This window comes from Pteropus medius, unplaced genomic scaffold, assembly GCF_902729225.1.
Source record: "Pteropus medius unplaced genomic scaffold, Ma_sr-lr_union100, whole genome shotgun sequence".
NCBI lineage: Eukaryota > Metazoa > Chordata > Mammalia > Chiroptera > Pteropodidae > Pteropus > Pteropus medius.
The window spans coordinates 20,595,822-20,622,428 of NW_024344370.1; the positions used below are offsets into that span (position 1 = coordinate 20,595,822).

Consider the following 26,607-nt stretch of genomic DNA (forward strand, 5'->3'; position numbering starts at 1 on the left):
CTAGGGAGACTGGGATAGGAATGAGATAATAACATGTGCATAGATTTGACTGGAATATGAGGTGGTAGATGAAGCTAGAAAGATAGCCAGAGGCCAAATGGTGAAAATATTTGCATTCAGAGCTAAGGAGTTTGGATATTTTACCAGAGACAATGGAGAATCACTAAAGAATTTTGATCACTGGGCTGCCAGTTGAGGAGGATGCATTGGAGAAAGGAGGGAGAGAGAAAAGAGAGAGAGAGAGAGAGACAGAGAGAGAATTTAGAGTCAGAACGACCAGTTAAAAGGGATCATTAGTATCATTAATTTAAGGAAATGTATGGGGTGAACTGAGGCAATGGTAATGGGGATGGAGCAGACATTCAAAAAATATTTGTGATAAAAAGTAAAAGAACTCGTTGACTGAAAGATTTGGAAAATTAGAGTCTATTAAAACCATGATTTAAGGAAAGGATTTTGATTATTCTTATTTTTTTAATGACAGAGGTGTGCATGTTTATATGCTAAGGGAAATGTTGGATGAATGAACATATATGAAGGATAAATTTTATATAGAAGCAAAGTAATACATTCACAGTGAGTAAGCATCTTAATATAGGTGATGTAGTATATTTATTAAATACACAAAACAATAGCAAAGAACAAATTCATTCAGACAGAAAATATTTACTAAGTCCCATTATGTTCAGGGCATTATCCTAAATGCTAGGGGGAATAAATTTAAAAACATATCATATACCACATGTTGATTGGTGTTATGAAGAAAAAGCAGGATAAGGCTGGAGAGTTATGGGGATGGTGTTTTAGAAAGGACAGTTATAGAAGTACTCCGAAGTGACATTGAGCAGTAGAGTAAGTGGATGGTAGAGGTCATTAATTGCCCTGGAGAAGACTAAGTGAGGATCGGGTCGATTAGGGTCAAATCAAGAATTCAGTTTTGAATAGGTTAAGATTGAAATACCTATTAGATGTCTAAGTAGAACAGGCAGGTGCATATATATGCATTGATTTCAAGAAAGAGTTTGTGATTGGAGATAAAATTTGAGAGTCTTCAACATACAGATGGGATTTAAAGCACTCGAACTGGATGGGATATGGAAATATCCCATACAGGATGTTGGAGGAGATAGAGATTGAGGACTGAACCCTGAAGTTACAAGTTTTAGAGATTGAGAAGATGGGGAATAATACAGCAAAGGACACTGAGAAGAAATGGCCAATGATGTAATAGGAAAATGAACAAGAAAGAAGGAGTCATGAACTGCATCAATAGATACTGTGAAAGAGGGGGCGGGGTAGAATTGCAAAACAAAGGCTTTGAGTAAGCAAAAAGGGATGAGATCCAATACTCAAAAAAGTTGGCCTTAATTAAGAACACTGTCAGTTCAGCCAAACATCCACTACTTTCAAAGCTTTTACTTTTACAGGATCATATTCATAAAGTTCACTTTCTCCCTGGGATTTCAAGCAGAGTAGGTAGGAGGGTACAATTAGTGATCTTTGTTTGCAATACAGTGCCAGTCTCTGTGGTCTGCTGGAAGCCAGATAGTGAAACTAGTGGAGGACATAGTTCATTGTTTTCCTAGAGCACAACACAACAGCCTAGGTGTAGTAGGGGAGAGGCGGACGAGGCGGGGGGGGGGGTTGTGTATTTTATGTCTACCATTAAAAACCTCTCCAAGGTACTGAGCCAGCTTAGTTGTTGTTAAAATTGCTCTTTTAAGTCTCTTTGAAGTGTCAAAGTGAAATAACTTTTTTTTTTTCCTTTGGATTTTGATGAGAAGGAACTTGATTGATCATCTTCCATGTGTGACATTGTACTTTATCTCAGTTATATCACTAGCACCTAGTACAGTGTGCGGTTTCCAACAGCAAAATAGTGAAGGCTTGATTTGAAGAAGAAAGAACAATGATAATTGTTCATTACAGGCCTAATATCCTCAGAGTGGGGTGGCTGTTAGGTTAGCTTTTGTATGTTCTGCCTTCAATATCACAAGTAGAGTCCAGTAAGTGGAAAAAAATTGTGTGAACACTAGAAACATTGTGTGTCATCAATAGTATAAAGGTGTAGTCCCAGAGAAAGAAAGTATCTACCAAGAAGAGCTCCCGGTGGCTAACTGGGATCAAATTTAAAAACAAAGTCTAGCAGCCTTTTCTAAACAGGGGCCTCTCACAGAAACCATACTTAATGTAGAAACCTGGACTAAGCTGCCTGCCTCCCACATCCAGCTGCGTGCCTGCCTGCACCATGTTCTTGCCATCTGAGCCTGTAATAGTATTTGAACCGATAGGACTGAGGCTTTCCCTATCCAGTGGAGCTGCCCCATCAGCATCATTGCCGGCCAATCAGAGAGGTTCCATTTTGACAAATCAGGAAAGTGCTTTTTGGGCCAATCTGTGAGTATTTGGAGTTCTCATTTGTATGAGGACAGACCAATCAGGGCCCAGGAACTTCTGTTTGTATAAGTCAACTCTCTTCTGACTCAGAGAGTGCACTTTCCCTTTCCACCAACGACTGAAGACTGGGTTTCCCTGGCTGAAACACCAGAGATCTGTGAAACACCAAAGATGTCTCTGAAACACCAAGGATAAAACAGAACCAGAGTAGAGAAAAGCAAACAGAGCAGGTCAGAGCAGAGCTGCCTAGTAGGAGAGGGATCTGGCCCTAGGTCCACCTATCTGTTATGGTATTTCATAGTTGAGCTGAACACCATTGAGCTGTTCCACAGCCATGCTGGTCTCAGAGCTGTGCTGTATCACAGTGGAGCTATTTGCACTGAATACAATTTCCTCCTTCACTGCACTCCAAACTGGGGTTTCCTGTTGGCTTTGAATTGAATTGCCACCAATGACCACTGGTTGACAAAGGCCATCAGAGGAAACAGTCCGAGAGGGACGAGTGGCAGGGGACCACAGATATACATATTTATTTTAAATGCATTTTCTTCCTGCCTCCGGCTTTTTGGAGGCTAATGTATAAGGGACTAAAATACCCACCCCGGTATTTGTCTTTTAAGTATTAAAATGGGTGTGGTTCAGTGTATAGGACACCTGCTTTTGTGAGCCCTGCAAGCAGTTATTCCTGGAGTCCTCCCATGACACTGAATCCTCCAACGCTCTGGAAGGTCCCCAAGTCCCTGCATCTTTTTTGGGAATCATCTGGCCCTAAAGGCTGCTTCGGTAGGCTTGAGAGGGCCTGTTGAGCATGTGTGAACAGCGCTGCGCATGCTCCGTGGAGTGGGTAGGTTTACTCAGGCACTGGCAGTAGCTTATACTATTTCTCTTCTGTCTCTCCTGCTCAGCACGCTCCCCTCCCCTCTTTCCCACCCTCACCACCCGGTCCTCCGCAGCCACCCGCCCCTCTTTCCCACCCCGCTTTCACCCCAGGCTAGGGAATCTCCATTGACGTTTGGGTGACGCCGCTGTGCCGCCGCCCTGGGGGAAGGACGGGGGGAGGTTTCCAGGCGCCTCACAGGTAACGCCGCCGCTGCCGCCATATTGACAGAGCTGAGAACGCGGAGGGGGCCCGGGGAAGCAGGGTGGTGGTGGGGTGGTCACCGCAAACCGATAGTCGCGGCAGCGGTGAGAGGAGCCGAGAAGCAGCTCTCAGAGAAGCAGCACAGAGTTGTGTTCTTTATGGGGAGCAGCAGCCTGCGGCGGAGGCGACCCCCGGCTCCCAGCCTCTGAGGGACCCTGCGGCTAAAGCAGTGGTGGTTGAAGTCGGAGCTGGGGGTCGCGGCGGCGGCGGCGGCGGCGGCGGCTGGCTCCAAAGACGCGATGCGCGGTGGTGCTGGCGGTTGGCAGCTCCTGTTCGAGTGCTGCTGAAGGGGCGATGCTACCGATCGCTCCTCAGGACGAGTCCTGGGACCAAGAAATGGAGGTGTTCGGCGGCGTCGCTTGCAGCGGCGAGGTTAGTGATGGCAAGAGGGGCTGGAGCCACCCATCTCCTTTCCTCGGGACCCTTGCCGGGGCTCGGGAGAGAAGGGGCGTGGGCCTGGGGAACAGGGTGCCCAGGCAGGCCCCCTGGAGGCTGCGGGGCAGCGAAGCAAGCGCTGCTCCAACTGCGCTTTAGCTCAGAGCGGGCGGCGACGAGAGGGCGCACTTGGGCGTGGAGAGTGAATGCCTGCCTCGTGGGCTACGTCGGAGTTGTGACTAAGTTTCTTCACTTTGCGACCTGGAGTGAGACTGCAGGACCCGCCAGGTGCCGCGCCCGGTTCTGCGTGTCCTTTTCCTGCTGCTCCCGGTTTGCTCCCTGGGAACATGGGTACGGCTGCTAACTCCAGCTCGCTATTGAATCTTGAGTACTTTAGGAACCCAGCGCAACAAAAACATACCTAGGCGACTGAGTAACTGGGGGCATTTGCACTTAGGAAAGTGTGCTCTTTAGTTACTTAGCTTTCTCGTTTCTTTGTGGCTTCTTGTGGTTCTTTGTAACAACCCAAATGGAGATTAACCGGAGACCAGGTTTCTTAATCTACATTCAGGTGATGTTCTGCTACATCCTGTGAGGTCTCCTGAATTCTACTGCCCTCTTCTCTCTAATCCTTTTTTTCTGCCTTCCGCAACTGCTGTCCCCGCCCTGTTGGTCTGTAAAAGAAGACACAAAGTAAACCCTAGCCCTTATAAGATGTATCTTTGGTAAGATACTGAGGTTCAACAAAAATATTTTGGTTCGCCTCTTTTCCTGCTTTTCTGAAACTTCTGATTGGGCTTTGGGCAGCTGTGCAGTGAGAACTTAGATGTGCACAGGTACTTTGTTTTTATTGTTGTTTTGTTGTTGTTGATGTTATCGTTAAAAGCGGGCAGCATTTAAACATAACAATGAGTCTTTTGGGATTGAAAATCGGATCCTTTTCTAATAATCGATTGACGGCCTAGTGTTTCACTACAGATCTCCTAAAAATACCTGAAAGCCAAACTGATTCACAGTAGGATATTTTGAGGTAGGACTTGAAATCCTCAACATCTCAAGGTGCAAATTTGTCTTTAAGTGCTAGCTCCATCCTTAAAAATACACTTGGACTGTTGTCTGTTTAACTTATTCTTTTTTTTCTTTCAAATTTTTAACTGAACTGGGGTTAAAATTACGTGCTAGGGTAACATTTAACAAGAAATGTAGTGGAAATAAATTCAGGAGTCTAAAATTGAGCCCTTTCTACTTATAGGAAATATTTTACTACATAGTTAAGCAATTCCAAAATAAATTTTAATATTCTACATACTTTAAGAACAGGATAAATGAAGAGGGGTTCATTTCTTCTTAGAATGTAGGAATGTTTTATAATTGCAAGAAGTTTAATTAATTTTATGAGAGCCTGGATAATAGAGGAAATAACGTGGGCTTTGGAAGCTGATTAATATGGGTTCCAATCTCAATTCCATATTAGCTGTGTGACGCAGTGCAAGTTACCTAACCTGACTTTCTTCATCTATAAATGGGCGAAAACTATCTTGAAGAGTTGTTATGTAAAAAAAGCAGTACTGAGTTTAATACACTTAGGTGCTTTGCACATAATAGGTCTACATTGCACACTAGTTTCTTCTCTTTACCCACAGTGATCATCATGCCCCTTTCCCTGCCCCTAAACTCTGAATTATTGTCACCTATCTTAAAATCTTGGGATTTCGATAGCCACAGTCATAGCTTTAGTTTTCCCTATTATGAGCAGTTTTTCTTAAGACCTCCTTCCTAGGTCTGATCCTTTCATCTAAGTATGGTAATCATATTTGTAATCACAGATAGGGTGATTCAAAGATAAATATGAGGTCATATTTAGGGACATTTCGGGGGATAAGAGGAGAAAAATAATTTTATTTGTTATAATTTGCTAACGAGGTGTTCCACTGACATTTAAGTTTACGTCCACCCCCCCCATTATGAACTTTTGTCATGGTAAGAATTGGTTCAGATCATCAAGTGTTTATTGAGTACAAGGTAGTGCAGTACGTAGTATTGAAATGTGAAATGCCTAAAAATGTACCACCTGGAGTCTCACCCAACCCCCGTGGGTTTACATTCAGATAGGCAAGATAGTCATGTTCAGAAACTGTTATTATGCAGGTTGTAAAGACCATCAACAATGAGGTAGTTGTGTTGGTATAGGTCTGGTAAGGCTTTGTTAAAGAGGTAGAATTTGATCTGGGCATTAGAGAGTGGATAATAATTTCACAGAGAGATGAAAAGAGCATATTTCTTTCTGGAGGATAGGGATAATATAAGCAAAGGCGTGGAGGTATTCTTGGTGGAAAGGGGAATCTCATATTGCTAGGATGTGAGGCTGTGATACAAGAGTGGGGATGTCATGTGAGATGAGGTAGGCAATGTATTAAACGTAGGCTAGGCCCAGATTGTGTGGGGCTTTTAAAGGCAGTTTAAAGGTTTAACGTTATTCTGTAAATGGGAGCTACTGAAGGGTTTTGAGGACATGAGTGACATGGCCAGATCTACGCTTTGAAAAATAACTGATGTCAGTGTGTAGAATGTATTTGAGTCAGAGAGAGACTGAAGGTGGGGAATAGCAGTTAGGAGGCTATTGTATTAGTCAGTGGAAGTAGTAGTGAGATTTTTGAACTAGGACAGAGGGAATGGAAAGGAGAGGACTGATGGTAGAGAACTTGCAGCGATAAAACAGAATTTGGCAACTGATTAGATGTTGGGAGTAAGAGGGAAGAATAAAAAATAACATAGATTAGGAGTGTTGTGGTAGGACTTAATCAATTTAACAGATATTTAATGCCTGCCTGCCAATATAAGTGTCTATGCTAGGCACTGGACTAATACAAAGATAAATAGATCTTTGCAACATAGGGAGATAGAAAGCTAAAATGAACTTCTCTCTCTTGTATTGTCTTGAATAAGTGGAAACCACTCTAAAGATTTCTGGTCCTGCTTGGCATGCTTGAAATCTTTACTATCAAAGGTGAATGCTCTTATTGCTAGCCAAAGTTTTTCATGCTTTTTAAATGATCCTTGGGCATGTAGTTCTTGCTTCATCAATACTCCTCTTAAATAGTCAGCAGCCCCTGAGTGCAGAGGGCTGTTCCAAAATAGTGACTGGTGCTTTTTTCTGGAATGTGGAAAAGAATAGGGACATCTATATTTTTTTTATGCTTTCGCCAGGTTTATTTCAAATAAAAACGGTGCTTTTGGCCCTTCTCCCACAATGGTGGTCCCTTATCAGGTCCTCCAAAATTATCTTCCTCTAAACAAATTTGTTCTGGAAATATTCAGGTCAGTCCCTTAAGGGCAGGGCCTCTATATTTCTCTACCTTATTTCATCAAGAGAGCTAATCATTACCTCATTCTATAATAAGGCCTGACTTGGTGCTGTTGCTTTCTTGGGCCATATTGTTGTTTTAATGCAACCCTTCTCATAGTCTCCCTCATTTATAATTTTGAAAACAAAATACAAGATTTTTTTTTCTTTCCTGTAATTTGTCTCCTGGTAGATGTTATCATTTGTCTTTAGCAGCAGTTCTGAATATCTGGTGAGCACATGGAATCTTGAGGTAAGTCTCTTAGTATTTTGTCAGAATTTTCTATACATTATTTACACATTTATATTATTTCCAAAGATTATTTACTGTTGCGCTGATAGTTTTAATTTTGGTTTGTTTTTAGATGGGAAAGAAGTTGGATGGAGAGAGATTTAGAGCTAAGCTTAACCTGGCTTTTGTAGATAATAGAGATGTTTTCTGAATTGCCCTGGAGACATTCTATGTAACTGATTTTGCTGCAAGATTTCAACCTGTATCTGTATATTTGAAGTATGTCTTGATGTGTGTGTGTGTGTGTGTGTGTGCACGTCGATGGAGGGAGGAAGGGCAGGAGATGGGGGGGGAGAGGAGAGGCGAAGTGAAGAGAGTGAGAGTGAGAGACGAAGCGAGAGAGAGAGAGAGAGATGAGAGATTGATTGAGAGATTTGATTCTTGCATGCCTTCCTTTCAGAGAAAGTAGTTGAGATGATTTATAAGAAACACAATCCAATACAGGCATACTTTGGAGATATTGCTGGTTTGGTTACAGACCACCACAATAAAGTGACTATTGCAATAAAGTAAGTCACATGAATTTTTTGGTTTCCCAGTGCTTATAAAAGTTACATTTATACTGTACTCTAATCTATTGAGTGTGCAATAGCATTGTCTAAAAAATGTACATAACCTTAATTAAAAATACTTTATTGCTAAATAAAACCTCTAACCATCTTTCGAGCCTTCAGTGTGGGATAATCTTTTTGCTTATGGAGGGTATTGCCCGGACGTTGATGGCAGTTGACTGGTCAGGGTGGTGGTTGCTGAATGTTAAGGTGGCTGTGACAATTTCTTAAAGTAAGACAACAGTGGAGTTTGCCACATTGATTGACTGTTCCTTTCACAAACAATTTCTCTGTAGCATGTGATGCTGTTTGATAGCATTTACCCAGAATTGGAGTCAGTACTCTGAAACTCTGCCACTACTTTCTCAACAAAGTTTACGTAATGTTCTAAATCGTTTGTTGTCATGGCAACAGTCTTCACAGCATCTTCACCAGGAGTAGATTCCATATCAAGAAACTACTTTCCTTGCTCATCCAAAACAAGGAACTCCTCATCTGTTACATTTTTATCATTAGATTTGCAGCAATGCAGGTACCCCTTCAGGCTCCACTTCCAGTTCTAGTTCTCTTGCTATTTCTACCACATCTGCAGTTACTTTCTCCATTGAAATCTTGAACCCCTTATAATCACCCATAAAGGTTGGAATCAACTTCCAAAATTCTGTTAATGTTGATATTTTGACTTCTTCCCATGAATCACTAATGTTCTTAATGGCATCTAGAATTGCGAATCCTTTCCAGAAGGTTTTCAGTTTACTTTGCTCAGATTCATTAGAGGAATAACTATATATAATAGCTATAGTCATATGAAATGTATTTTTTAAATAATACTTGGAAGTCAAAATTACTTCATTAGAGGAATAACTATATATAATAGCTATAGTCATATGAAATGTATTTTTTAAATAATACTTGAAAGTCAAAATTACTTCTTGATCAGTGGGCTTCAGAATGGATGTTGTGTTAGCAAGCATGAAAACAACATAAATCATGTATATCTCCATCAGAGCTCTTGGGTGACTAGGTGCATTGACATTGAGCAGGGATATTTTGAAAGGAATCTTTTTTTCTGAGCTTTAGGTCTCAACATTGAGCTTAAAATACTCAGTAAACAGATGTTGTAAACAGATGTGTTGTCATTCAGTCTTTCTTCCATTGATTTGCAGAGTTGATTTGGCAGCATTCTTAAAGGTCCTAGGATTTTTGGAATGGCAAATGAGAATTGGCTTCAACTTAAAGTCTCCATCTGCATTAGCCCCTCACAAGAGTCTTCCTGTCCTTTGAAGCTTTGATGCCTGTCTTTTGAAGCTTTGACGCCAGGCATTGACTTCTTTTTAGCTATGAAAGTCCTAGATGACATCTTCCAATATAAAGCTGTTTCATATACATTGAAAATCTGTTGGTTATTGTAGCCACCTTCATTAGTTATCTTGGTTAGATTTTCTGGTTAACTTACTGCAACTTGCTGTTTCACCCTGCACTTTTGTGTTCTGGAGATGGCTTCTTTCCTTAAACCTCATTTACAACTTGGCTGTTATGTGCAAGAAGCCTAGCTTTCAGCTTATCTAGGCTTTCAACATGTGTTACTAAGCTTAATCATTCTAGGTTTAGACATGAGAGACATGTGACTCTTTCTTTCACTTGAATACTAGAGGCCATTGTAGGGTTATTAATTGGCCTAATTTCAATTTTGTTGTGTCTCAGGAATAGGGAGCCCTGAGAAGAGGGAGACAGATGGAGGAATGGCTGGTCAGCCCAGTGTAGCAGTCAGAACATACACAACATTAATTAAGTGTGCCGTATTTATATGGGCTCAATTTTTGGATCCCAAAAACAGTTGCATCAGTAACATCAAAGATCACTGATCACAAATCACCATAACAAATGTAGTAATATTGAAAACATTTGAGATATTGTGAGAATTACCAAAATGTGACACAGAGACAGAAAGTGAGCAAATACTTGGGGAAAATTGCTTGGATGGTCTTTCTTGACACAGAGCTGCCACAAACCTTCAATGTATAAAAAATGTAATATCTGCAAAGCACAATAAAATGAGGTATGCCTGTAACAAACTATTCTGACATTCAGATTAAAGAAAAGATAAATTAGGAGGTGTATGGAAGAATAGAGGATGGGTTTGGAGGGTGAAACAGAACACAGGTAAGCAGGCTCTAAGGGTATAATATACATTTGAAATATAGTTGAATTTAAAATTTGGCCTTGAATTTTCTCATTTCTCACTATGACTGTATATTAGATATACCTAGGAGTTTAGAAAAAATTTCCATGCTAGTGCCCTACTCACTGACATTCATATTTAACTGGTGAGGGCCTGGGCATTGTTCCTCATATTATAAAGTACAGCTGAGGATAAAGAATCACAACTCTAGGTCAAAGTTAAAAGAGAAATACTCATGTAGTTTTTATCGAACAAGAAAAAAAAAAGCATATTGGTTCCTAAGAAATTTGCTTTAAAATAAATTTTTTGTGAACTAATGTGTTTCAGTATGTTTCATTCTGTTGTTTTAAGACTCGATTGGGGCAAAGGAAATATTTGAGCTGTCATCTTATATGCTTTTGCTGTGTAGTTTTGAGATTTTGCTTTTCCATAAAAGTAAAAAAAATTGTGTCCTATCTGATTTTGATATAGTTTAGCCTTATAATTCAGAGGTTAAACAATCTGCATACCTTATTGCTAGCTAAGTAAGGGGAAAGTGACTCTATTTTGAATAAAATATCACATCTTTAACAAAAATTTCAAAGGTCATGGATAATTATTCTTACTATAGGATCTATCTGCCTCTTCTGTAAAATGGCTGGAGACTTAAAGAGGAAATAATAATAAGTTTAACACCCAATGTAATTTTTTTTTTGTTACCTGAAAAGACCTTCGTTCCATCTTGAACATATCTAAATTTAAGGGAGATAGATGTGACATTTATTGATCATGTATTATCTCTTCAGTTTTATTTACTCTTCAAAACAGCTTGGTTAGACAAAGTTGTGTCTTTTTAACAGATGTGAAAGACATACAAATAAGTGGGAGGCATGTATGAAATTTGAACCTAGATTATTTTAAGTTTATGCTTTTTCCTCTGTACATTATTGGCTCCTTCATAAGGATGATATTAAAGATAAGAAGGGGATATAGACAGTTAATTGGCAATCAGATCAGATCAGTAAATAACATCTGCTGATTCAATTGCCATGTCTACTCAAAATAAAAGTCAGCAAAATCCAACAAGGCTTTGTAGACATAGACAAGTTTATTCTAAAATTCCTATGTACAAGTACAGAACCTAGAATATCTAAATCCATTTTGAAAAAGACAAATAAAATGCAAGGAATCACTCTATGGAATGGTAAGGTTTACTGTGTTACTGCAAGTAATTAAGGCAGTACGATGTTGGTGGAAGGATAGATGCATAGATCAGTGGAACAGAATAGCCCCAGAAATAGACCCACAGAAATAGGTTCAAATGATTTCTGAGAAAAGTGCAGAAGTAAAATAAAGGTCTTTAGTTTCCTCATATATGGAAATTAATGTGTTTTATGATTATTTCGAGAAGTAAAATTATGCTTTCTATGTAATGAGAAGAATAATAAAATTCTTGTTTTCAACAAAATAACTCTTAAGATTAGATGTCCTAGAAAAAGTAATTTTTATACCCCGATAATTAACTTAACAGACAAATTAAACTTACTTTACATTCCTTAAGGTAGTACTTTAATAAAATTACATGGACCTCCAATCTATGAGAGGTTACTACAGTGAAAAAAAAAATACTACTAAAGAATGCCATGTATGTATATCTCATGTATACGTGCATTTGTCTCTTCCACACATAATACATGTATCCTTTGACAGTAAACTTTCCAAAACATTTGTTCACTTCTATTACACTGGCCAGATGGCCAGTGGCTTGGCATTGGGAACACTTTGGAGCTATTCAGAACCATTAAATTCATTAGCCCTGATTTCATCCAAGCAGAGTAAGCAAATTCCTGCCTGAATAGTAATCTGAGAAGCTGCTTTTCTATCATTGAACCAAAGTTTTAAAAACCCAAATATTCCACAAATACTTTCTAATGTGTATATAGTTTCGATACGCTTAGTTCAACTCATAGTAACCTCTATAATCTGCACAACTACTGGTCCTTTTTAAAGCAGGATGACATTTAGATTGGTTTTAATTGGTTCTAAATAGTATTTTGCATGCATTTGTCCAAGAAGTAATTATTAAATTCCTATTTATTTGTAAGGTGTTGTGATAGTTACTAGATAGGCTTCAGTTGGTTATTGCTCCAGTTTTATGCCTTGATAACTGAAAACCAATTAACTGTATATCCATATGTTCTTCCATAGTCACAATGAAGTGTCTGAAGGGACAGCATACTATGTCATGGATAATGACAAATTTAGGCTTATAGAAAACTTTTTAAAATTTAATATTCTGGGGTATTAATGCTTTAATTCTATACTCCCATGGCATTCTTTTCCACTCCTTTGCTTTTTTTAATATTAACAGGTTTAAAAAAAAAACATATTAATAGGTTTCCTCCTATTTGAATTATCTGGCAAGAGTGGAGCTTCAGTATGTATGGCAATTCAATTTGTACTTCATTCTTACCTTACATACTTTCCCTTATTCCTGGCATTCAGTTATGGCAGATGGAGAAAATTATGTCCCTCTTGCTTTTATTTAGTGTTCTACAGTTATTTTTACTACATGAGAAAGGAAACTTATTTTTACTAATAAATTGCCTTTGAATTTGGGTCTCTTAGTTCTTTGGACTCACTGCAATGATGTTGAAATAATGAGGTTTCTAGAGGTTGGCTTTTTGAGTTAACAAATCACCCTTTGAGTTGCTAGTAGTAGTTTTCAATTCAGTGATGTTTGATTTTGTATATTCCACCTCCAACTTGCTGAGGTGGATAGTAAAATATGGTAGAAAACATAAATGACAATTGCAGCAATAGTAGTAAAATTTTGAAATTAAGCTTATTCTTATTTTCATGATGAGATTTTTCAGAATCTGGATAATAAGATGAATAATAGCCTATGAGATCCATTTTAACATATGTATGTAAGCAGTCTCTGGGAAACATGGGCATGGCTAGATAACAGAGCTGACTTCAGTCCTTTTATTTAAACTACCAGACTGTATGTTGAAGAGCAATTAAGAGGACTATGGTGCGTCTATTTTTCTAGAAATAACAGCATCTCTGAAGATAGAGTGCGATCTTGAAATAGGGTATTGTTTTGGAGACTCATCATAATTGAATAAATTTTGTAACTTTAGAGTTATTATCTCTTAATTAGAAACAGGTGTCGTCATCATTATTTCAGTTTTTATATTAGATTCTATATTTTAAAAAAGTAGTGTTCTTGACTGTAACACTTACTATGGCACAAGTGAAATACTGTGAGTGATTTGGCTGAATTATGTCAGTTCCAAAAAGTGAACTAAATGTTCTTACGTTGGTCTCTTATTAGGATTAACGACTTCTAAAATTTAGTGTACTCTTCTTCCTGCCTTCAGGAGGTGTATTTTACAAGTTTCTGCCAATAAAATTCTTGGTTTCAAAAAGCATAAAAAATAAGAATCTTCTGCTTGCCTTAAAAAAAAAAAAACTGTAAGGATACAAGGGGCATTGGCCTAAAAGTAAATTAAAATTAATTACGGGTTGAGTGTTAGGAAATTAGGCACATATTCTTGGTGAAACAATATTCTGTGTTTACTGTGGCAATTATAATCACATAGAGTAGATAATTTTAGTTTGTTCTTTCATTGCTAGGGCAACATAGGACTCTTTCTGTATATTTAAAAATTTTGATTTATAATTAAAAATTATACAATTTAGACCAAAGGATGGTGAACTTTTTCTGTAAAAAGCCAGAAAAATATTTGAGTATGTTTACCACATATATCCTCTGTCAAATATTTTTTTTTTAACAACCCTTTAAAAATGTTAAAAAAAAAAAAAAGTTCTTAGTTCATGGGCTTCAATTTAGACAAATAGTGTCAGAATGTGGTTTGTAAAATTGTGTTTATACTAATCCTGCTAAATAATTTTAGGATTAGGAATCTAACTGAAAAAAAAAAATATATGACCCTCTGAAATAATTTTCATGAAGATATGAAATATCAAGGAGTTATTAAATACTTTAAAAAAATCTTATAAATGACCCAAGCTATGCATTTTTAAAATGACTTTGAAAGAGCTGAATTTCTGTTGGCTGTAGAATTTAATATTAAGAGCCAGGATTGATAAGCAGAATGATTCACTGGAGATACTTTATGAAATTTGATTTCAAAGTTGCTTTTAAGTGTTTCAAGTAAGAAAATTAATAATACCTAAGAAAAAATCTATGATAATTACTTATTATTGAAGTTATTTTTACATTTAATTTATTCAGATTACAAATTCAATCATTCCACAAATATTTTTTCTAGAATTTATTATGTTCCAGATAATATATTAGATACTAGAGTCATTAGACATGATCCCTTTCCTCAGGGAGCTTACAGTTTGATAGAGGGATGGAACACATACTTAATAAGTAATACAGTATTTGTGGATAGAAGTCTGTGTATGGTAAGGCGGAAGGAAAAAGAGAAAGTGGGACATTGAGTCTTGGTAAAGGTAAGTTGATATTCAAAACCACAGGTAATCCAGAATGGTAAATACTTCAAAGATTATCCATATTTAAATTTAGACTCTTTTTATGCTTTGATTTGAACATGGATATATTTTATTAGCTAATTTATCTTATAGCAGTGCCTTGTAATTGTTTTTAAATACCTGACTAAAGGAATAGCTTGGAGGTGGTATACTCTTGCCCATCCTGCGACTCTTTTAAAATACAACCCTTCCAGATAGATTTGAAACAATTGTTCTTTTATAAGTCTTCTCTGAAGCAGCGACAGTGGTTAGGTGGATATGTTTCAAAGGACTAACCTATTGGAGTAAACACAACAGGGATATTGTGTAATTAGAAAGTCAGATACTCATGTTCATTGAGGCATTCACAGTGGCCAAGACATGGAAACAACTGAAGTGTTCTTTGATGATTGGATAAAGAATATGTGGTACTTATATAAAGTGGAATACTACTCAGCCATAAGAAAAGGTGAAATACTGACATTTGGGACATGGTTGGATCTTGAGAATGTTATGTTAAACAAAATAAGTCAGATGGAAAAAGTCGAGAACCATATGATATCACTCATATGTCCGATATAAAACTGAAGACAACAAACAGACAAAACAGACTAACAAACAAAAACTCATAGACACAGACAACACTGCATTGTGGTTACCAGAGGGAAAGAAGGGTGGGGACAGGTAGAAAAGAGTAAAGAGGGTCAAATATATGGTGATGGAAGGAGATTTGACTTTGGGTGGTGAACAAACAATGCAATATACAGATGATGTATTATAGAATTGTACACTTGAAACCAATATGATTTTATTAACCAATGTCATCTCAGTAAATTTAATAAAGTTTAAAAAACAGAATTGTGTATAACTACAGCAACAATGAAGAATTTTGCAGTCAGACATCTTAGTTTGAAATCTGGGCTTTAGTGGTGATTAAAAAGTCAGAAGATCAAAATAAATCATTTAAATGAATATTGTAGGTGCTGTCAAATTTTCCATAAGTATGTTGACTATAGAATTCAATTTAAAAGATTAAAAAGATAAAAAGTCTACCGAAATGGCCATAACTATTAATAAACCTTTGAAAATATTTAATAGTTTAAAGCCGAGGATATAAATTAAACCTGGTATGTGAAATGCAAAACAAAAAGACCCTTATTTTTGGAAATGCCCAACTAAAAGACTGTTAGTTAAATTGATAGTGTGTTATGTAGTAAAAATATACAAAGATGCTTTTCACTTCAATTTGTGATTCTTTAAGCAAGGTGTGTATGCATTAGTATGTATGTATCTTTATGGGTTGGTTTAGAAGGTTCTTTTCAAGTTGACCAAAAATGAGTCTATCATTATTTTATAAGTAATCTTCCCTCAATAATATCATGTCAAAACTAAAGCTATTAAGTCAGTAGTGTACAATGAAGTAGCAATACATTTTGATTTACAGATGTATTTTGTATACAGGTAGCATTATTCCCTTTGGTGAATTATTAACTAAAATATATCATATACTTTTTTTCTATATTTTCTTTTTGTCAGAAAAACATTCACATATCAGGCATTTATTGAGCACATACCAGACACTGTGCCAGCTGCTTTAAGGATATTATATTAATCCCAACAACAATCCTAAATTGCTTATTTTACAGATGGAATAATCGAGACTAGGAAAATTTAAGAAATTTTTTCAAGGCAATAAAAGTAGAGTTTGGAATTTGAATCTTGGTCTGCTTGAAATCAAAGCATTGTTCTTCCCATAAAATTACTGCTATGCCTGTCTCATGAATAAAGCACAAAATCTGTCCTCAAGGAACTTTAAGTTTAGATGTATGTGACGAGAGATTTATCTGCTATGGTGGAATTATTGTTTTATTCTTTTGATAGCATTTACACAACATAAAATTTGCCATCTTAGCCATTTTTAAGTTTACAGTTCAGTAGTGTCAAGTACATTCAGATTTGTTGTACAACCAATCTCCAGAACTCTTTTCGTCTTGCAAAACTGAAACACTTCACTCATTAAACAATAACTCTCCATCCTCTCCTCCCCCTCAGCCCCAGGAAACCACCATTCTATTTTATGTCTCTATGAATTTGACTCTTCTAGATATCTCATATAAATGGGACCATACAGTATTTGTCTTTTTGTGACTGGCTTATTTCACTTAGCATAATGTCTTTAAGATTCATCCATGTTGTAGCACATGTCAGAATTCCCTTCTTTTTAAAGGCTGAATAATATTCCATTATATGCATAACACATTTTATTTACTCATTTATCTGTAGATAGATACTTGGGTTGCTTACACCTTTTGACCATTGTAAATAATTTTTCTTTGAACATGGTGTACAAATATCTCTTTGAGACTCTGCTTTCAGTTCTTTTGAGTATATACAGTTGACCCTTGAAATTTGAACTGTGCAGTTCCACTTATACATGGGTTTTTTTAAAGTAAATGCTTACAATGTTGTAATGTATTTTCTTTTATGATTTTAACATTTTCTTTTCTCTAGCTTATTCTAGGAATATAATATGTAAATACATAGCACAAAATATGTGTTAATTGACTATTTATGTTACCAGTAAGGCTTCCTTCTGGTCAACAGTAGGCTAGTAGTAGTTACATTTGGGGGGAGTTAAATGTTATATGTAGATTTTCAATTACATGAGGGTTTGGTGCCACTAACCCCTGCATAGTTCAAGGGTCAACTATACCCAGTTGGAATTGCTTGATCTTATAATAATTCTATTTTTAATTTTTTAAGGAATTGCCATACTGTTTTTTATAGTAACTATATCATTTTGCATTGCCACCACCAGTGTGCAAAGGATTCGATTTCTCCAATCCCTACCTGTGGTGGGTTATTTTGAAAAGCCAAATCCCAGGATATGTTCTGGGCTAGTACAAACTGGATTTTTATTTTTTCTTCTGCTTCTTTCATAGCAACAAAGCTACCTCACTGATAATTCATGCCCAGAAGGATGGCTCTTAAAATACGGAATAAGGAATGTGCCATTATGTTCTCTATACTGTACTTATTAAATTAGCAATCAGTTTTTCAGAAAGCAGATTGAAGGTCAAAAATATAACTGCTCAAACTTGTCAATTAATACCAAAATTAATTAGGTAATCTTATTGGTCATATGTTTAACAAAGATTTGACTCAACTCGATTATCCTAGGTCATTTACTAGCATGTAATTTACAGTTTCATATCTACCAAATGAGAACAAAGACAGCAGTTTAATAAGTAAAGCTATATTCTAAAAGTATTAAATTATTAAAAAAAATCATTAAAAAGTCTGTTTTAGAGAATTTATATCACACTTTTATCTAAATAGCAATATTGATTGTATTAATTATCCATCATTGTATAATAGATTACCACAAATTTAGTAGCTTAAACCAAGACACGTTATTTTACAGTTCCTATGTGTCAGGAGTCCAGGAGTTGCTCAACTAGGTCTTCTCTTTAGGGTCTCACAAGCTATAATCAAGGTCTTGGCTGTTCCACATTCTTATCTGGAGGCCTGAATGGAGAAGAATCTACTTCTAAACTTCCTCAGGTTCTTGGAAGAATTTCTTTACTTATTGTAGTACTGAGGACCCTGGCTTCTTGCTGGTTGTTAACTGGAGGCTGCTCTCAGCTCCTAGATGCTGCCATGCTATGTGGCCTTGCTTTCAACATGACCACTTCAATGAAGGCAGCAAAAAGAGTGTCTAGAGTCTTATATAACATAAAAGACATGAAATCCCATCACCTTTTTCATATTCTGTTGAATGGAAGCAAGACACAGGTGTTGTCCACACTTAAGGAGATGCATATTATACAAGGGCATGGGAACCAAGAGGAGGATTGTGGAAGCCCATCTTAGAATCTGTTCGCTACATTGATCAACTGGGAGGTTTCTTTCTTTCATTTTGTCGTGGGCTTAATTCAATATACAGATGTAGACCTTTATTCTGTGAAGATATGGACCCAGCTCTAAATTTAGATCTAATTTTCTGTTATTTAAATGATGTAGAAAAGAAAATGAAGAACTTCTCTCTCCATATTCGTCAGTGGCTTACCTGTATATGTTTAGCTTATTTGAGAAAAAATTTTCTTCAGATGTGAACTTCTTAAACAATTTTATCATTAGGTACTATATAAATATAATGCTTTTGTTACTAGATGGAATTTGCGGATCCTGGAGACTACTCGAAAGTTTATAATACTATCAAATTTGTCGTGAAGACTGGTGGCTTATGTTTTGCTAATAATTTATATCACCCATATTTCTTCTCACCTTGTACCTTGTTCTTTGTTTATCTCATCACTTCTTTCTACAGTATCTATTTCAGCGCTAAGCCATAAGCTCTGTTAATCAGTCTTGAGTTTAACATTGAGGAACTGGTGTATGCTTAATAGAGTTATTATGGCCAGATAACTATCCTTTTACAAAACTATATGTACTTATATGTTCATTTCCCACACCGCCTCCAGTTCTAAATATTTGAAGGAAATAATATGTTTTCTCAGTCCGGTTTTCCATAATGAGCTATTTTTGTCATTAGTATTAAGAAAATCATAGTTTCGTAATGACTCGTGATTTTCTGAGATCAGGTAAATATAGCAACTTAGTTTAGTGTTTCTCTTTGCTCATAATCTTTTAAAGTGATCTGCTTCATTGTTTTCTGAGAAAATGAAAGTAATTTTAAAGAATTCTTCACTAGGAAAGTCTCTTCACTTGGGTTTTGGAGTATCTGAGTTAATTATTACAGCCTTTATAATTGTTAATAAGGTTTCCAGAATCTTTTGTAGGAAATTGTTTCTTCCCTATTTGGCATTTAATTGGGGGAAAGAATATATCTGCTTATCTTTTCAAATTACAAATTTTATTTTTGAAATAAAGGTTTAATGTTCCAGAGAATTATGAAATTTTGTTTTGTTTTGTTTTCAGACAGGTGAAAATGACTTAAATTTTAGTAAATATCAGTGAATACTGATGTCCTCTATAGGAATTAATATTCTTATATTGAAACTCTGGTACCTTGTTGATTGTAGATGAGGTGGAAGTAATGGAATGTTCTGTTTTAAAGGCTACTTTTGGAGACTAAAATGATTTTTAAGGTACAGTGATCTCTGTGACTCATTTAGATTTGTTTTATTTCTAGTTCCTTCAGACCAACAGCTTTATGATAAAATAGTCATAAGATGGTATTAATAGGAAGTAACTAGCAACTAGGGTAGCAGAGGAAAGCAGTATTACCTTTTTTCTGTGGATAACACTGAGAGTCATTTTGTAGTACAATTTCAATTTTTGGGATTCTATCTTAATATTGGTTTGTGAACATTTTTGTTGAATGTGCCTTTTCTTCTGTGTTAATGATAAATCTGTCATACATTTTTTTCATCCCCCATAGTCTACCTGTGCTTTTTGAGGTAAGGTGGTAAATGGTAATATTTATTTATTGAATTTGGGAACCCTGGAGGAAAGCAGATTGTGTGTGTGTGTGTGTGTGTGTGTGTGTGTGTGTGTGTGTGTTAACCCCAGGAGATTCTGGCAATGTCTGAAGAAATTTTTGTTTGTCACATTGGGTAGGGGGGTGGGGCAGGACCACCTATTGGCATCTAGTGGATAGAGGACAGGGATACTGTTAAGCATCCTGTAATGCACAAGACAACTTTCCACATCAAAGAATTATCTGCCTTGGAATGGCAATAGCTTCGAGGTTGAAAAAACACTGGCTCAAACATTTTAAACCTCAGTTTCCTCCTCTGTGAAATTAGGATAGTGATATCATCAGCATCATAGTCATGTTGTGAAGATGAAATAATACATGCCACATTCTTAATGTAGTCCATAGTTCATGAGTGTTTTAGCTATTATGAATATAGTTGAGTTAGTAAATCCTTAGTGATTTGACCCTTGTTTCCCTCAATCTTACCTTTTTCAACTTTCTTCAATATTTCCAGTAATACATTACAATTTTCCACTCTCTACTCTTTTTCATCTGATAAACTTCCTAGTCCATATCCACAATGCAATTAGATATCTCTATACCTTTAGCCACTAGACTAGTCTGGAATAAAACAAAGACTTATCTAATCCCCTGGTTTACCCCATTTCAGAGTTCAGTTCACACTGCATTGAATTGAGTTATTATTCAGAGTGTGATCTCTGCACATGTGTTGATATTACCTTTATTAAAATTCATATTCCTTCTCAGATGTATTATCAGTATCTTTGGGCAGGGAGGCTGGGAATATGGATACTTAATAATTTAATTTATTTATTTTTAAATTACAGTTGTCATACAATAATATATTAGTTTCAGGTGTACAAAATAGTGATTAGACATTTATATAACTTATGAAGTGATCACACCAATAAATCAGGTACCCCTCTGACACCATACCTAGTTTTTACTATATTATTGACTATATTCCTTATGCTATACTTTACATCCCCATGACTGTTTTGTAACTACCAATTTGTATTTCTTAATCCTTTCCTCTCTTTCACAGACCACCAGCTTTTTAAAAAAATTGTATTTTCATGAAATAGCTTTTTCTATTCTTTTACTTTCAGTATGCATGTGTCTTTTGGTGTGAAGTGGGTCTCTTCTAGGCAGCATATGTCAGGGTCTTGTACTCTTATCAATTCAGCCACCCTAGCTTTTGACTGGAGCATTTAATCCATTTATATTTAAAATAATTGTTGATAGACATGTAGTTATTGATATTTTATTATTCATATTTTTTATCTTTTTTATTAAAGAAGTCTCTAACCTTTTTTGTAATACTCATTTGGTGATGATAAACTCTTTCAGCTTTTTCTTGTCTGGGAAACTCTTTATCTATCCTTTGATTCTAAATAATACCTTTTCTGGATAGAGTAATCTTAGTTGTAGCTTCTTGCTTTTCATCACTTTGAATATTTTGTTCCAATCCCTTCTGGCCTGCAGCACTTCTATTGAGAAATTGGCTGAAAGTCTTATGGGGGCTCTCTTGTAGGTAACTAATTGTTTTTTCTCTTTCTGTTTTTCAGATTCTCTCTTTGTCTATAACCTTTGGCATTTTAATGATGATGTGTCTTGATGTGGGCCTCCTTGGGTTCATCTTGTTTGAGACTCTCTGTGCTTTCTGAGCTTGTATGTCTTATTTTCTTCACCAGGTTAGGGAAGGTTTTCATCATTATTTCTTCAAATAGGTTTTCAATCCGTTGCTCACTCTCCTCTCCTTCTGGTATCCCTATGATGTGAATGTTGGTACACTTGATGTTGTCCCAGCACCTGGTCTTCCTAGGTGATCTCCCATCCAAGTACTAACCAGGCCCGACCCTGCTTAGTTTCTAAGATATGGCTGGTTCTTTTTTATGTTTTGTATCTCCACTTTTATGTTTTCTTTCTCTTTGTTAAAGTTCTCACTGAGCTCATCTACTCTTCCCCTAAGGTCATTGAGCATCATTATAACCAGCCTTTTGAACTCTGCATCTGGTAGATTACTTGTCTCCATTTTGTTTAGTTCTTTTTCTTAAGCTTTGTTCTGTTCTTTCCTTTGAGACATGTTTCTTTGTCTCCTCATTTTGGCTGCCTCCCTGGATTTATGTCAGTGTATTAGGTAGAGCTGCTATGTCTTCAGTTTTAGTAGAGTGGCCTTTTGTAGTATGTGTCTTGTGGGGCCCAGTGTCACCTGAGCTGGGTGCTCCAGGTGTGTCCTTTGTATGGGTTGTGTGTGCCCTCTCATTGTAATTGAGCCTTAGTTGCTGTTTGCTCATCAATAGGAGGGAATGTATCTTAGGCTGATTGTGAGGACTGACCAGTGACTACAATGAAGGTGCTGTTGTGCAGGGGCTGATCCTATGGAACAGGATTTACTTTAGCAGGGCTCTGGTGCCTGCCTAGTCTTCCTTTTGGGTGTTTCTTCCTTCGATGTGGTCCCGGGTGGTGCTGCGGCTTGGTTTGAAGCTGGCCACCAGACGTGCTGGCCCCAGTGTCAACTGGGAGGAGCCTTGCTGCAGGGCAAGTTCAGTAGCAGCCTGTGCCCTGCCCAGGGCCACATGGCATGAGCAACAAGGCAGTCTGCAGATGTGCTGGGCTTGGAGGTACCTTGAGAGGCCAAGCTGTGAACTGAAGCTGGCTGCTGCTCATGCCAGGCTTGGGGCTACTCAGCAAGAGGTATGGGGACTGATGAGGCCAGATGCTGAACCTTTGGGAGTTTTTAGGAAAGTCCATAGCATGAGCCAAGACAAGCTGTTTGTATGGGAAAAACATTGGAAGCAGCTTAGATGGGCCCACAGGTTGGTGGGGTAGGGTCTCAGGGAATTACCAGGGCAAGATGACCAGTGTTAGCCAGGTTGATGGAGACACGGATATGGCGACCACCTGATTTTCAGGCCTGGAGGTGGGAGGGCTCAACAAAGAAACAATGTTTTCTGCCAGCACTTGTGAGAGAAAGCTGTGCTTCCAGCCCTTGTCTTGAAGTCAGACAGTTCAGTTCCTCCCTGTATGTCCCTAGCACCTTTCTATCTGCTGCCCCAGTGCTTGAGGTCAGAGGGCATGAGTCCATCACTTGATTCTTAACCTGTACAGGCATGTGTGACACCCTCCCATTTTGAATCTCCATTCTTCTTGCCAATCTCAAGATGGCTTCTTCTGTGTGTCCTCAGTTGTAGTGTCTCTGTTCACCTAGACTTGAGGCAATTCTCAATGTTGGTTGTTCTGTAGTTTAGTTGTACTTTTGATGTGATCATGACAGGAGGCAGGCACAGTGTTTACCTACTCCATCTTGACCGGAAAAGTGGACACTGATATATTTTTGTATTGGTTGATTTTTAGGGAGACGTGTAAGATAAACAAGTGGGAATGTCAAATATGCAGTTGGATATATGAATCAAGGGCTCAAAACAGTAGTCTCAGAGTTAACGTGAGTCACATCAGTAAATTAGCTTTCTGGTAAAAGAATGTAGAGCGAAATCAGAAGGAGACCAAAGTCCATTTCCTGAGAATCTAAAATGTTTCAAGAATATTGAAAAAGAGCAAAGAAATTAGAGTAAAAAAAAATGAAAGTATGTTATCACAGAAGCCAAAGACTCAAAAAGGAGAGAATAGTTAACTGTGGCATGCTATAGCAAGATCATGTAAGATAAAGACTGATGGATCTATTAGTAAAATAGACATTATTGGTGACTTTAGTTCTCATAGTTTTTTTTAAAGAAAGGTTATAGTCAAATAATGCATGGTAATTTACTTCTTAATATATTTATTTAAGAATTTACATACAGTAAAATTCACTTTTTCATGTATGGTTCTGAGGTTAGACAAATGAATAGAGTTGTATAAACACCACCAAAATCAAGATACAGAATAGGCCTATCACCCCCCAAAATTCCTATTGCTGCTTCTTTTTAATACACTCAGTGTTTTCAAGATTTCCCCCATTTTTGGTTTAAAATAATTTAAGATATGTCTTAGGGTGGCTTTATTTAAAAGTTTATCCTTTTGGGTGTTCATTGAGCTTCTTGAATCTAAATTGATATCTTTTACCAAATTCTGGAAATTCTCAGCTATTTTTTTTTTCAAAACAGCTTTATTGAAATGTAATTCGCATACCATGCAATTCATCCATTTAAAATGCACAGCCTAGTAGTGATGTCAGAAGTATGGTGGCATGTTGCGGGGGAGTGTCTCCTTGATTTCTCCCCTTGAAATTACAACAAATTGAACGGCTGCAATCTAACAGAAGACACCCAGCCTAACAAACATGTCTGAGAGATCTGCACATTAGATCATCTGAAGGTGAGAGAATCGGGCGAGCAAGGGAGGAGGAAAGGGAAAAGAGGAGAGATGGGTGACTTAGATGCAGCCCAGAGCACCCTGCAGGACTCAGGAAGAGGGATAGGAATCAGGTTGAGGCGTGCACTCTCTGTAGCTCCGAGAATTCCTGCCTGAGTGATCAACATATACTATGACAGTGAAACCAGTGATCAGGGCAGAGATGAGGGCAAAGATGAAATACAAAGATGCAACAGCTATGTTCTATTGCCAGACACAAGGCTGAGTCACAGAACCTGGCCTCTTATCCCCAACCTCTCAGAGCTTGCCTCCCTGCATCCTCCTGGAGCTAGCAGTGGGCCCTGGGGGAAACTACAGCAGTGACAGTCCATCTACAGAGCAGGAAGTCTGTAACAACTGAGGAAATGCACATGGCAGCTGATCCCAATGATGGGGGTGGAGATACAGAGGCCAGAAATAGAACAAAAAGTCATCAGATTTGTATGGAAACACAAAAGACTCTGAACAGCCAAAGCAATCCTGAGAAAAAAGAATAAGGCCAGAGGTATCACTCTGCCTGTCTTCAAATTATACTATAAAGTAACAATAATCAAAACAGCATAGTATTAACAGAAAAACAGACAGATATACCAATGGAACAGAATTGAGAGCACGGAAATAAACCCTTGTATATATGGGCAAAATTTTTTCAAGAAAAGAGGCAAAAACATACAATGGAGGAAGGAAAGCCTCTTCAGTAAATGGTCCTGGGAAAACTGGAAAGCCACCTGCAAAACAATAAAACTAGACTGCTACCTACCACCATACACTAAAATTAACTCAAAATGGATCACAGACCTGAATATAAGACCTGAAACAATATGTTGCATAAAAGAAATCATAAGTACTAAAATTATAGACCTTGGAATTAGAGAGGATTTTATGAATTTCACTTCAAAGCAAGGGAAGTCAAAGCAAAAATAAATGAATGGGGCTACATCAAAAATAAATGAATGGGGCTACATCAAACTAAAAAGCTTCTGCACAGCATAAGAAACCACCAACGAGACTAAGAGGCAACCACCTGGGTAAGAGAAAATATTTGCAAACAACGCCCCTGATAAGGAGCTAATATCCAAAAAGTACAAAGAACTCATACAACTCAACAATAAAAAAAAAAAGAAACAAACAGTCCGATTAAAAAATGTACAGAAGACCTGAACAGACACTTCTCCCAAGAAGACATACATATGGCCAACAAACATATGAAAGGATGTTCAACATCACTAGCTATTAAGGAAATGCAAATCAAAACCACAATGAGATACCACCTCACACCTCCTAGAATGGTTATTATCAACAGGACAGGTAATAACGAATATTGGAGAGATTGTTGGGGAAAGGAACCCTTATACACTGCTGGTGGGAATGTAAATTGGTGCAGCCACTGTGGAAAACAGTATGGCAGCTCTAAACAAAACAAACAAAACAAAACAAAACAAAACAAAACAAAACAAACAAAACAAACAAAACAAAACACACAAACTAAGAATAGAATTACCATAAGACCCAGCAATCCCTCTTCTGGTAACTACCCCGCAAAACTTGAAAACATCCACAAAGATATATGCACCTCAGTGTTCATTGCAGCATTATTCACGGTGACCAAGTCATGGAAACAACTGAAGTGTCCTTCAATAGATGATTGGATAAAGAAAATGTGGTACATATCTAAAATGAAATATTAGCCATAGGAAAAGATGAAATACTGACATTTGCAAAAACATGGATGGATCTTGAGATTATCATGCTAAGCAAAATAAATCAGACCGAAAAAGTTGAGAACCATATGATTTTACTCACATGTGAGATAAAAAACTGAAAGCAGCAAACAAACAGGACAAACAAACAGAGACTCGTGGACACAGACAACCTTTTAGTGGTTACCAGAGAGAAGAAGGGGAGAGGGATGGTAGATAAGGGTAAAGGAGGTTGAATATGTGGCGATGGAAGGAAATTTAACTTTGGATGGTGAACACACAGTGCAGTATATATATGGCGTATTATTGAATTGTACACTT

At 37.3% G+C, this 26,607-nt stretch overlaps 1 protein-coding gene across 1 annotated transcript in view; it reads left to right on the forward strand.

The window, feature by feature from the left end:
- The first annotated feature begins 3,756 nt into the window (after positions 1-3,756).
- The window catches only part of RPS6KA6 (ribosomal protein S6 kinase A6), a 124,481-nt gene continuing 101,630 nt past the window's right edge, over positions 3,757-26,607 (forward strand). Inside the window, exon 1 of the mRNA XM_039870225.1 lies at positions 3,757-3,910. Coding sequence (XP_039726159.1) covers positions 3,833-3,910 — 78 coding nt within the window. The 5' untranslated portion in view covers positions 3,757-3,832. The remainder of the gene's footprint in view (positions 3,911-26,607) is intronic.